The sequence below is a fragment of the Silene latifolia genome, chromosome X (genome assembly GCF_048544455.1).
Source record: "Silene latifolia isolate original U9 population chromosome X, ASM4854445v1, whole genome shotgun sequence".
NCBI classification, from domain to species: Eukaryota; Viridiplantae; Streptophyta; class Magnoliopsida; order Caryophyllales; family Caryophyllaceae; genus Silene; species Silene latifolia.
The window spans coordinates 62094967-62107280 of NC_133537.1; the positions used below are offsets into that span (position 1 = coordinate 62094967).

A 12314-nucleotide genomic window follows, 5' to 3' on the forward strand; every position below is an offset into this window, starting at 1 on the left:
CACTAAAACGTTAACTTAGTTCATCTCGTTTCGTCAAACATGTAAGTCTGAGGGTGTAAATCCCTATTTTTATTGTTGTTATTTACTTTTTGTATCATTAATGTAAGATTTATGTCGAGAATACTTCTAAAACCGATTTATAAAACCCTTTGTTTAAATCCCTTTTTACGGATTATCAGAGAACAACCATCAAGAAAGGACGCAGCAACTGCTGCGTCTCTTCGAAGGGACGCAGCACCTGCTGCGCCTCTTCGTGAGGCTGCCGCAGTTCCTGCTTCCTTTCTTCTTCCTTCGTCCTCTGCCAATTCGTTGTTTTTTGTTTGTTTTCGTTTGTTCTTCAATTTCTTGACATAATAGCATAATAATTTCACATGTACATTGTCCATCATCATTAATACATATAATTCATCATTAATTCCCGACTTAAATCCCTTATAACCAATATTTGCGGGTTTTCGTCATTAAAATCAATCCGGGTTGTAGAGATTCGATTCATTCATATTGCGTCTCTGGAATTCGATCTTTGGTATATTTCCACCTGTCTATTGTCGTATCTGTCATTAATTCGTCATTAGTTCGTCATATTTACCCTATTTAGTTAACCGATGTCACTGATCAATCTTTCATTCATGTAATTAATTCATCCGCATTCGTTTCATCCATATTTTATCGCTTATATGACTCATTCGCATGTAACTAACCTATTAATCACTTTCATCCTAGTCGAATATCATAATTAATCATTAAATTCACCCAAGAATATTAACGATTTGCAGTTCCGGCTTCACAACCAGAACTCAGCCTTGGAACAGACGCAAACAATTCTCGCGCCTCTTCAGGGCGACTTCAGCTGCGCTGTTCCAGGTTGACTTCTGTCTCTGAACTTCCGTTCTGCTTTGACCTAGTTTAATTAGTTTACGTATTTAATTAACTATTAATCGTATTATCGCCTAATTCCTGGTTGTTTATTCCTTTATTCTTTTCTTTCCCAAATTATCCATTTTGAAAGTATTTTCGACATAAATCATTGAATCCGATGTAATTATTGTAATTTTCATTATTGTATTTATCATTGTATTTCTTTTCTTGTACCATTTGTATGCCTTCACATGTAATTGAGCTTAAGTCCTTACTTCGACCTAATTGTTTGCTAATTAATTGTTCACCGACTTAGTTAATTCTTCACATGCTAGGATCAAAACTTGGATGTTGCATTGCATGCACATATAATCGACAATATATAAAGTATAGACAATTTCCCTAATCATTAGTAGAGGCCGCTATCGAGGCGGGCGGGATTAGGTGTTCGATCAAAAGAGCTTCCTAATACGTACCCTCACCCCTTACTCCAGATCTATGTGAACATCCGTGTTCATTGGCATCCACGAGAGTCATTCTAGACATAGAATGCTAAGGGTAACGAGTTCTTGGTGTTCATGTCACTACTTTGTGTCTTGACATGGCATGAAGTATTCGAACGGTTTCCAATTTTCCACAATAAATTGGTGGCGACTCCACAAATGCAAACGCTTTTTCTCCTCCCAAGCGCCCCCGTGGGCCCATGTCCACCCTATGTCATCGAAGAAAGAGGACATTGCACCTGCGCTGCCCAGTGATAATGAAGGGCCGATCTACGACTTGCTCTATACCGAAATTCATGATAAGTATCCTAATACTTCATCAGATTCTAATAATTTAGTCTTTACTTATTATCTGACATTATAAGTTGTATTTGGATTATGGTGGTTCTTTGAATTAAAGTTTAATTATTTATGTTTTTTTGTAACGATTTTTGTTACCCCATCCTCTGGAATTCAGAGACAATATGATCAGAAAAATTCTTGTGTCCTCCGAGAGTACGGTATTCCTTGAACTCAAAGACAATCCACCAAATAAAATATTATAATGACTTAGATCTTTAGGAGTAAATTAAAAATATCTAACTTTATAATTTTTGCAAATATGTAGCTAAAGATATTTATCGCGTAAAACAAGCGTTGACAAACGTGAAAAAGAAAATTTGTAGTGTGTTGTTGAATGAAGGGAGTATGTTTTTTGTTACCCCATCCTCTGGAATTCAGAGACAATATAACCATGTATGTCTCTTTCACCTTCAGCCCAATCTACAGAGTCGTTTTCCCATTCCAATGACACTGTCCCCTGCTCGGCACTGCGACCTTGGCGGTGCAGAATCGAAAGTAGTAAGAGACGGCCGGATTGATTCGCAACCCATAAATATGGGCCGATCCGCTGATCATCGTGATCAAACCAAAGTCTCGAAGAGTCATTGTTATAGAATGCAAGCTCAAATTTGTGAGCCTGACGAAAGCATTCCCACTCCTCGGGTGCACCGCCCGAAGCCATCATGCACATCATTATCCGGGTAGATAGTTTGAACCAAATTCAATCCGGCTAACCGAATCAAACCTATTACCAGTCAAGGCTATACGAGAGTATAGCCTTTCCATATCCGTCCTCTGTGTATGGGAGAATGTGAATGATGCACGTAAAGGGTTTAACGTGCATAATTCTACTTGGGGATCCTGCAAGAGGTTCATATGATGCTTCATCATCATCATCATCATCAGTGGATGAATAATATGAACCACTATAATTTGATGAACTTGACGAGACATAATCGATGTGGAAAATTAATGGAAGATTAGCTTTTTTTTTAAAGTGAGAGAGACTAACTTTCTACTTATAATAATAAAAAAAGAATGGAAAACTTGTATTTACACACACACACACACACACATATAAATAGAGTAAAGTTCTCCTAAGTCCTTTATATCTTTTGAGTCCTTAAGTCTTTACTAGAGCTTTTGGATTAGGTAAATGGACAGTGGAGATTTGCCTGCTGTAAAGGCAATATAGGCGTCCCAAAAAAAAGGAAATAGGTTGAGGAGGAGAGAGGGTGTGTGTGTCAGTATAATTTTCTATTATCCACTGTGCACACACATTAACATGCAGAATTATTCAACCACCTTCCTCAACACAATTCTAAACAAACTCCACCAAAAACACAATTTGAAAAAAACTCATCATGGATATTCATCCTTACTGGCGATAATTTTGAGCAAATAAAACTCCTGCAAATAAAAATCATACTTCCTTCCTTTATCATCTTCCATTATTATAGCGAAAGAACAAGAGCATATTCCAACATAAAAAATGACTGATTTGCAAATGATTCTATTTGTCGATGGTAATTTTTGGATTGTTTATTTATTTGCTTCATTCAACGTTAGGTTATATTTTTTTTTATAAAAAAATTAGTTTAAATATCAACAGTAGCTTAAATATGAGAAGGAACTGTAATTTAGGTTATTTTTTAAGCTGGATTTTTATTATCTGAAAACTGTAAATCCACTCTTTCAACATGAACTCCAGCATTATTGAGTTCAACATCAACTCTGTCAAGTTGAAGTTAAACTTATCGACGTTGGAATTATTTATTTGGTAGATAACGTCACATTTGTTTTTAGTTGTTTCATATTTCAGTTTCTTATTTGTACGAGTCAATATAGTATTTGCAACGTGACAGTTAAAAGACTGCGTAAACAGAATAAAGTGTAACTGTAACATTCAAAAGTGTAATATTGACGGTCGAAAGAGTAATTTCAGGAATAACAAAACTGTAATTGTAATAAAGGGTAACTGTAATAATGCACTATGAAGTGTAATATGAGCCATGAAAGTAAAAACTGTAATTATAATGGTCGAAAGTGTAATTTTAACTACCAAAGGTGTAATCTTAAGCAAAAAAAGTATAATTGTAATTGTTATGGTAGAAAGTATAATTGTAATTGTAATCATACAAAGTATAATTCTTGAAACTGTAATTGTAATTTTGAAATTCAAAAGTGTAATATTTGAAACTGTAATTGTAAAATTTGTAATTGTAACAGACAAAAGTGTAATTTTAACAACTAAAAGTGTAATTATAACAGACAAAAGCTGTAAGTTTTTAAACTGTAATTCTAATAGTAAAAAGTTTAATTCTAACAGACAAAAGTGCAATTTTAACAACCAAAAGTGTAATTTTAAAAGACAAAAGCTGTAAGTTTTTTTTTTTTTTTGGTGAAACATGTAATTAAATTAATACCAAACAATCAGTACATATTAGCCATCCAAGAACCCAGTAAGGACATGAAACCCCTAACTAGGTCTGGATACTTGCTTTTCAGTTTCATACTCACATTACATTCAATTCTAGCACTTAGAACATACTTAAGCTGCACTAAAATCCTCTTGGGTGATCTCATGAGCCTATCATGAAGACAACAATTACGTTCACGCCAGATCAAGTACATAAGAATTCCAATTGCTGCACCAATAATATGTTTCTTCAGAAGGGGACGATTTCAGCACCCGAGCCACCATTGAACTGGGGTATGCCATGGAATAGACACACCAGTCCAATCAGAAACCAACTGCAAGCACAACCTGCTATATGAACACCCAAAAAATAGGTGCTCATGACTCTCAGCAGCCTGTTCACAAAGCAAGCAACCACTGTCCACACAAAGCTGTAAGTTTTTAAACTGTAATTTTTATAGTAAAAAGTATAATTCTAACAGACAAAAGTGTAACTTTAACAACCTAAAGTGTAATTTTAACAACAAAAAGTGTAATTTTAACAAACAAAAGCTGTAAGTTTGTAAACTGTAATTCTAATAGTAAAAAGTATAATTCTAACAGACAAAAGTGTAATTTTAAAAATCGAATGTGTAATTCTTACGAAGCTATGATTTTAACAAATACATGGGTTACTTTAATATGTTTTGAATACAATTGATAATCATTGTACTATTGACAGATAATATTGAGCACAATAGAAAATGAAAGCCGAACGAGGAAGAATTTTGCAGGGACGTTGAAGAAAAGTTCACCCCCTATGTTGGTCAGAAATTTCTGGAAATAGAGGAGGCTGTGACATTTGATAGGATTTATGCTGTTGCTTGTGGTTTTGATGTGCGGAAGTACACGACTAAGGGATGCCATGGCGGGGAAATAAAATCTAAACTGTTGGTTTGCAACCGAGAGGGGTTCAAACATAAGGGACAATTGGGTGGCCGCCAGGAGTCAGGTAGGAGTCACAAAGTCAGGCGCGTTGGGTGCAAAGCGAGGGTTAGGATGTTTATGAGGAATGGGGAATTATTAATTGACAGATTCCACAGTGGGCACAACCATGAACTCGTATCAGCCAAAGATAGAGAGTTTCAGAAGTTGGCATGCAACATAACAGACTATCACAAAATGATAATCCTTTATAATTCAAGGGTGAGTATTCTAGGTTTGCTGAAGTTAGCCTTTGCCTTCCTAAACTTACAGTTTTGTTGGTTAGAATTACACTTTCTTTGAGTCGTTAGAATTACACTTTTGTTTATTACAATTACTATATGAGCCGTTAAAGTTACACTTTCAAATAAATCTAAAAGATTGTCATTAATTAACAGCTAAAGATAGGAGCAACGAAGACTTACAAAATTCTGAAGGAGCATGTTAATGGGTTTGAAAACATTGGAGCTAGCTTAAATGATTTTAAGAACTTTCACAGAGATGTGAAATGCTACATTCATGAACGGGATGGTCAGATGTTCGTGGACCACTTTAAGGAATTGGTTGTTAATAGGCCAGGGTTCTTCTTTGACTATGATATTGATTCTGACGGTAGCCTTAGTAAAGTTATATAGGCCAACGAAATCGCTAGAAGGAACTACTCAGTTTTTGGTGATGTAGTGTCGTTCGATCCGACGTATTCCAGCAATAAGTATGACATGGCCTTCACACCTTTCACCGGGGTAGATCACCATAAACGATCAGTCACTTTCTGTGGAGCGCTGGTTGCTCATGAAGACGCAGACTCGTTTAAATGAGTTTTCACCCGTGTTTTGGCTGCGATGGGTGGGAAAGAGCCTAAGTATATTATTACCGATCAGGATCCTGGTATTCTTAAAGCGGTACCCTCCGTGTTCAAGACAGCGCGCCACCGATATTGTATGTGGCATATCATGAACAAAGTGCCAAGCAAGTATGGAGTGACGAGAGAAGATTCTTCTGTCTTTGTAAAGTCATTGAATGTCATAATATGGGATGAAGACATTGAAGCGGCAGATTTCGATGCAAAATGGGAAGAAATTGGCAGAGAACACATGGTTAATAACATTGACTGGTTTAAAGAAATGTACGCTAAAAGGAAGCAGTGGGTTATGGCACATTGTAGGGACTTAGATATGGGGGTTGTTATGAGGACAACCCAAAGATCAGAGAGCGAAAATAGTTTTTTAAGAGATTTGAGAGCAAGTCGGGAACGTTAGTTGAGTTTTCGTTGCGTTTTGACAGCGCGATGGACCAGCAAAGACACACACAGAAAAAGCTTGACAACGGTAACAGACACACTTTCCCTAAAATATCAACGCATCTGGCTATCGAGGTGCATGGGACGCAAGTGTACAGTCATAGAGTGTTCGAGGAATTTCAAGAAGAGGTCAAGTACTCAATCGATACTTGTAAAAGCAGAGGTTTTTCTGAGTGTGACTCTTTAGAGGTGACCACTGTAAGAGATGCAAACAGGGACAGAAATTATGAGATCACATACTGCCCAGGTATCATTGTCCAGGAATTGGAATTACACAATGTTTCATTATAATTACCATTATCTTTATTAGAATTACATTTCACAGAGTTACACTTATGCCGGTTAGAATTACACTTTAGTTTCTTAGAGTCACACTTTTTTCTGACTGATTTAACTAACATATTACTCTATATTGATGATCAAGATACATTGAAAGCAGCTTGTAGCTGCAGAATGCTTGAAAGGAAAGGCATTCTTTGTTGGCATGTCATATGGATTTACTCATCGAACGGAGTGAAGATTATTCCAGAACAATGTATTGTTAATAGATGGTGTAAAGATGCAATGAGGTCTAAAATGTTCGATTGTAATGGGGAAGCAACTGAGGACGTTGATATAATAGATGGAAAATAGATTGCGATGTCAGTAATGTGGTCAGAGATTCATCAGATAGTTGGTATGCTCATGGGCAAATTGAAGGATGATGTCAACAACTTTTCTAGTCTAATTAGACAGTTTAAGGAGAAACTGTCACCCTTAGGATCACCATTGAATAAACAACAACAGTTGGATAAAATTCTTGGCTGTTTCGCTAGTCAGGAGATAACCATTTTGCCGCCGAAGCAATCAAAAAACAAGGGAAGTGGAAAGAGAATGTTGTCGATGAAGGCAAAAGCAGTTGCCTTGGCAAGGAAGCCAAAACGCATGTGTAATAATTGCAAGCGATTAGCTAACCATGACAAAAGGAACAGCCCTAATCCTTTCGCAAAGCACCCACCATTGTCGCCATCGTCAGAGTCATCGTCGGAAGAAGAAGAAGAAGAAGTAGAAGAGGAAGAAGTTGACATCTTAGAATAATCACTATAATACCTAATAATCAGTATAATTATTTTGGGATGTATCATTTATCATTCTCAGTGATGTCTACACAAAATACGAGGTATAACTTGATGTTTCGTATTGTTTTTAGACATCAAACTGCCAGGAAGTCAACTGATAGCCGTTGGTATTACAATGTATTTTGTTGAAATATTTTCTCTTGGAAGAAACAATTATAAAGTGTAACATCAGTCCCGGAAATTGCTCACTCTTCACTATTATTACAATTTATCTTCTTAGAATTACAGTTATCTAGGGTTAGAATTAAAATTATCTCTTTTACAGTTACACTTTATCCAAGTACAATCTGTTTAGGGTAGAATTGTATTATCAGAATTACACTTTATCTCATTATAATTACAGATTATGCGATTAAAGTTACACTTCATCTATAGTAAAGCCTTATGACATAGCTTTGGAAAACAACATAAATATTATTGCACCTCTGTTAGCAACATAAATATTTTTTTGTAAAACACCTTGTCTTACAAAATGTTGAAAGCTACAAATAAGGTTCTGCTAACATTGTTTACACAAAAACTAACTGTCTAGTGATAATGATACCAAGTATGAAATAGATGTTTACATAGGCAAGGCAATATTCCCACAAAAAGTTAACCACTAGCTTAGGATTGTTATTTTTTTACAATGACACGGGGCACTTTACGCTTCAGTTGTATTCCTTCCACAATTTTTCCTTGTTGCTAACAAAAGCTTTGATCTTCTCGAGGACACCTTCACGTAAGACGTTCATGTCTGCTACAACGAGGGTAACTATTAGCTGGGTCACCAAATAGCGCCTTGATGTCTTCTTCTCGAGGTCGCCATACTGAAAAGGAACACCCTCATATAAGAGCATTGTCATCATGGTGAACAACCCCGACTCTGGTTTGTTGAGAGTAGGTGAGTTCCCGCTAAAAGGTATCTGGCGTAACGCATAATTAGGAACTTCCCGTGCTCTAGTGTTCACCTTTTCCTTATCCCGTGATTCCAAATAATCACTGACTGCACTTGCCTACATATGTACAAAATTAACTCAAAAAACTGATTGAGAAAAAAAAGATATTTGGGAGAAGGGACTGGACGATAACTTACAATTAAACGCGATGCTTTTCCAAACAACGACTTTTGCAAATCAGAATGTCGCTGCTGGTCCAAAAGGTCGACTGAATTTGATTTGTGATTGATACATATGCATGCGAAATGGTCGTCAATGCAGAATGGGACAAAGAGTAAGTCTGTTTTCAAGTTGACGGTTTTCTCACTGTCCACGATGAAGGTGTCCCAGATTTGATACAACTTATCATAGGTGCTGTCTGATTGTGTGCCTGGTTGTTCAAACGTTCCAAGCAATCCCAACAGTATGTCCTTTTAAAGGCAATAGTGAACATGATTAATGTGGATACTTTGTCAGCTAAAATTATACTGTTGTTCCTTAAAATTACACTTCTGTCCGTAAAAATGACACTTTTGTTGCTTAAAAGAACTAAAGTGAAACATTCACATAGTATAACTGCAACAAAGAAAAGTGTCATTCTAACTAACAAAGGTGTAATAGAAGTGGATATAACTATTATGCAATGGTTAATGGCAGTACCATGTGACGTATACCGAAGAATGACATCCTTGCATGGTCGCCATATTCCTCCTTTTCCAAATGGTTCATCAATATCGACCAGCACTCAATGACATTCAACGACATATGGTTTTCAGGGGCCAAGGACATAATGTCAGCTATCCGCAGCGTTGCGTGCCGGGTGTACCAAACCAGTTGCTCACTGCACTCCATAATATTAAAAGCTCGTTAATTAAAATACACTCAATGTGAAACTAACGTGAGTATGAGTATTATTAATTCAGATTAACCGACCATTCCTCAAAATTATGGTCATCTAACAAGCAATAGTCGGCAACGTGCTTTCTCCGTTATTTAATATCCTTGATTAACGCTTGGTTGCTCCGGAGCATCTTTGACACCACATGTGTATTGAAACCACCTCTACCACAGTCGAGAGAGCAGCCCAACCCGTCCCCCTTTCCACGAGGCTGGCTCTTAACAGAGGAGAGGGCTTTACCAGACGGAATGCGCATGGAAACAAGTGTCGCATTCATCATAGGCTCTTCAGATTCAGGAACGCGGGCACGTTTTGTGGCGTTCAGTCCTATGTCACCATCTGTTTTCCTCTTACCAACGTTCAACTTTCTTGTCAACGGATGTCCAGCTGTGTCTTTGAAATTACCAACCCGGTGCAAGATGTCTTCTCTGTAACTGTTAAGGTCACAGAGGACGAGGGTTGTAGCAATCTCAGCACGGTACAAACTCATAGCCTCCTCTTTCCCGAGGTCACATTGAAAAGGCTTTCCGCGGTAAAACAACATATGTAGCATCATGAAAACACCACAGTCATTTCTCGAATACCCTTTACCTTGCCAACTGAACTCAATGTTTACGATCTTAAGCCCGCTGACCTTTGAACCCTTAGACAGCCCTTTCGACACCAAATACTTCCCCATTATATTTGCCTGAACGTGAATACACGTTAGTGTGTTAAAGTAATATGACCCATAGATATTGGCGGAATTTTGGAGTTCGCATACTTACCGAAATACGTGCTATCCCTCCGTAAGGCAGCGTTTCTAATGGGTCTTCGTATTTGCGGTTGTCAAGGTAGTCAATCTGCTCGGTTATAAAGTTTATGCAGGCGCAACTGTAATGATCACCGTCACCAGATAACACAGGCAGAAAGATCTGCATCGCGTGTCGCTTAGATCAATAAAAGTAATTCTTAAGAAAATGCTATAGATTATATGTTTTGTTACATACCATGTCCGTGTCAAGCTGGAATGGTGTACGACAGGTTTCAGCCCAAGCATCCCAGCCACAAAAAAATGTCTTCATCTTTGTTCAATACTTTCCCGAGCTTTTGGGCCTTCCAAATAGCCCTTGCGGGGTCCTTTAATTTGAAAAGTGTAAAATGCGTAATCAGAAAATTAAAAATTATTTTATTAAAATAAAGTGTAACTTTAACCAAAAAAAGTGTAATTTTAACAGACAACAGTGTAATTTTAACACACAAGTGTAATTTCAAAAGTGTAATTTTAACACATAAGTGTAATTTTAACTTTAAAAGTGTAATTTTAACAGACAATAGTGTAATTTTAACAGACAAAAGTGTAATTTGAACTTTAAAAAGTGTAATTTTAATAGACAAAAGTGACATTTTCACAGACAAAAGTGTAATTTTAACTTTAAAAAGTGTAATTTTAACAGACAAAAGTGTGATTTTAACTTTAAAAAGTGTAATTTTAACTTTAAAAAGTGTACTTTTAACAGACCAAAGTGTAATTTTAATAGACAAAAGTGTAATTCTAACAGACAATCGTGTAATATCAGCAACTACTGGTTGGCATCGCTATTACTGGACTCATAGTGATCTTAGACAAAATCAAGAATCACTTACAGTGTGACTTAGGCCAAAGAAACAACGGGATATGTCCGAAGGTTTCATGATGTGGTGGAGTAGCAAGCACCAACCATCAATAACACTAGTCATGATTTGCTCCCCAGGGTTCAAAGTTACAATATCTTCCCGGGTAATGAAATAAAACTCGCTAAAGTGGACCAATCGTTCCTTACAACAAAGACATTTACTTAGTCAACAAAATATATATAATTAGGAATGATAACGGCCCCTTGTAAAAAACAATACACTTACAACTGGGAAAACGCGTCTGACTGATTGAACGCATAGTCAATCAAGTATTTCCTGTCACTAAACATTGGCGCAAGGAGCTCCTGACTGAATGCTAGGTTTCTCGTAGCAAAGCACTGATCAGGACTTCAAGAGCAGGTGCCCCACAATCAATAGAACACCCAAGGTTCATGCATGGTAATGGCTCGCTCGAGTGAAGTAAAAATGGATGGTAGCTAAGATCACTGCGAGGGACGTACGTTGCCGGGATAGGAATATCAGCCTTCTTTGCCTCTAGTAATACAGCAGATGTTACCTCTCCATGATCGATAGTCCCTTTCTTATTTACAACAACCCCATCGCACGCCTCATGTAGTTCTGTAGCAGAATAGATTGTGCTTGTACTTTCCAAAGACTTCACGACCCCATCCTCCACCACCGCATCTGTAACAATAAAGGAAACCGTCGGCAGCCGGCCACACTTTTGTTCGCGTAGGGTATTATTTTCAAACAGGGTTCCAAAATTGAAACGCTAAATTGAATGATTATAACTTTTGTTAAAGCCAACAAAAAACGTAACAATCAAAAGTGTAAATTCATGGTTTAAAAAAAAAAGTGTAATTTCATCATTAGAAAATAAGTGTAACTGCAATAGTTAAAAGTGTAATTATAGCAACCAAAAGTGTAATTTCAATAATGTGTAACTTTAACTATAAAAAGTGTAATTTTAACGACAAAAATAGTAATTTTAGTGGAAGAAAATATAACTTCATCCATGGCACTTCAAAACTCTAAAGGTCAATGGATTACCTGGGTGATCCTTCAGTGCCGCCCCATCCACCACCTTCTCCACCACTTTCTGAGAACTTGCATCTAGATTTGGCTCAACATTCTTCCACCCTGGCTGTTTTTTAGCATGCACAGATGTTGGGGCCTCCTGGAACAGCGCGTTTACTTCCGCACTAGAATAGACGGTACTTATCCATTCTACGTCCATAAAATCCTTTGCCTGCAACACATATACACCTTTCGGCACCTCGTTAACCTTTAACGACCGCTCATTAGTCATGGTGCATGCGCCATTTTCAGGTACCTCTAGAGAATTTTGAGTTTCTGCTAAGACCTGTTCGGCTGCACGCTCTACTTCACTAAGCTCAGCA

At 37.2% G+C, this 12314-nt stretch overlaps 1 protein-coding gene across 1 annotated transcript; it reads left to right on the plus strand.

The window, feature by feature from the left end:
* Window positions 1–6352: 6352 nt before the first annotated feature.
* LOC141617464 (protein FAR-RED IMPAIRED RESPONSE 1-like) lies at window positions 6353–6997 on the plus strand. The gene is made up of 2 exons (XM_074434661.1): window positions 6353–6611; window positions 6789–6997. Exons 1-2 carry the CDS (start codon window positions 6353–6355, stop codon window positions 6995–6997), a joined length of 468 nt encoding a protein of 155 aa, XP_074290762.1.
* The last annotated feature ends 5317 nt before the right edge of the window (window positions 6998–12314 follow it).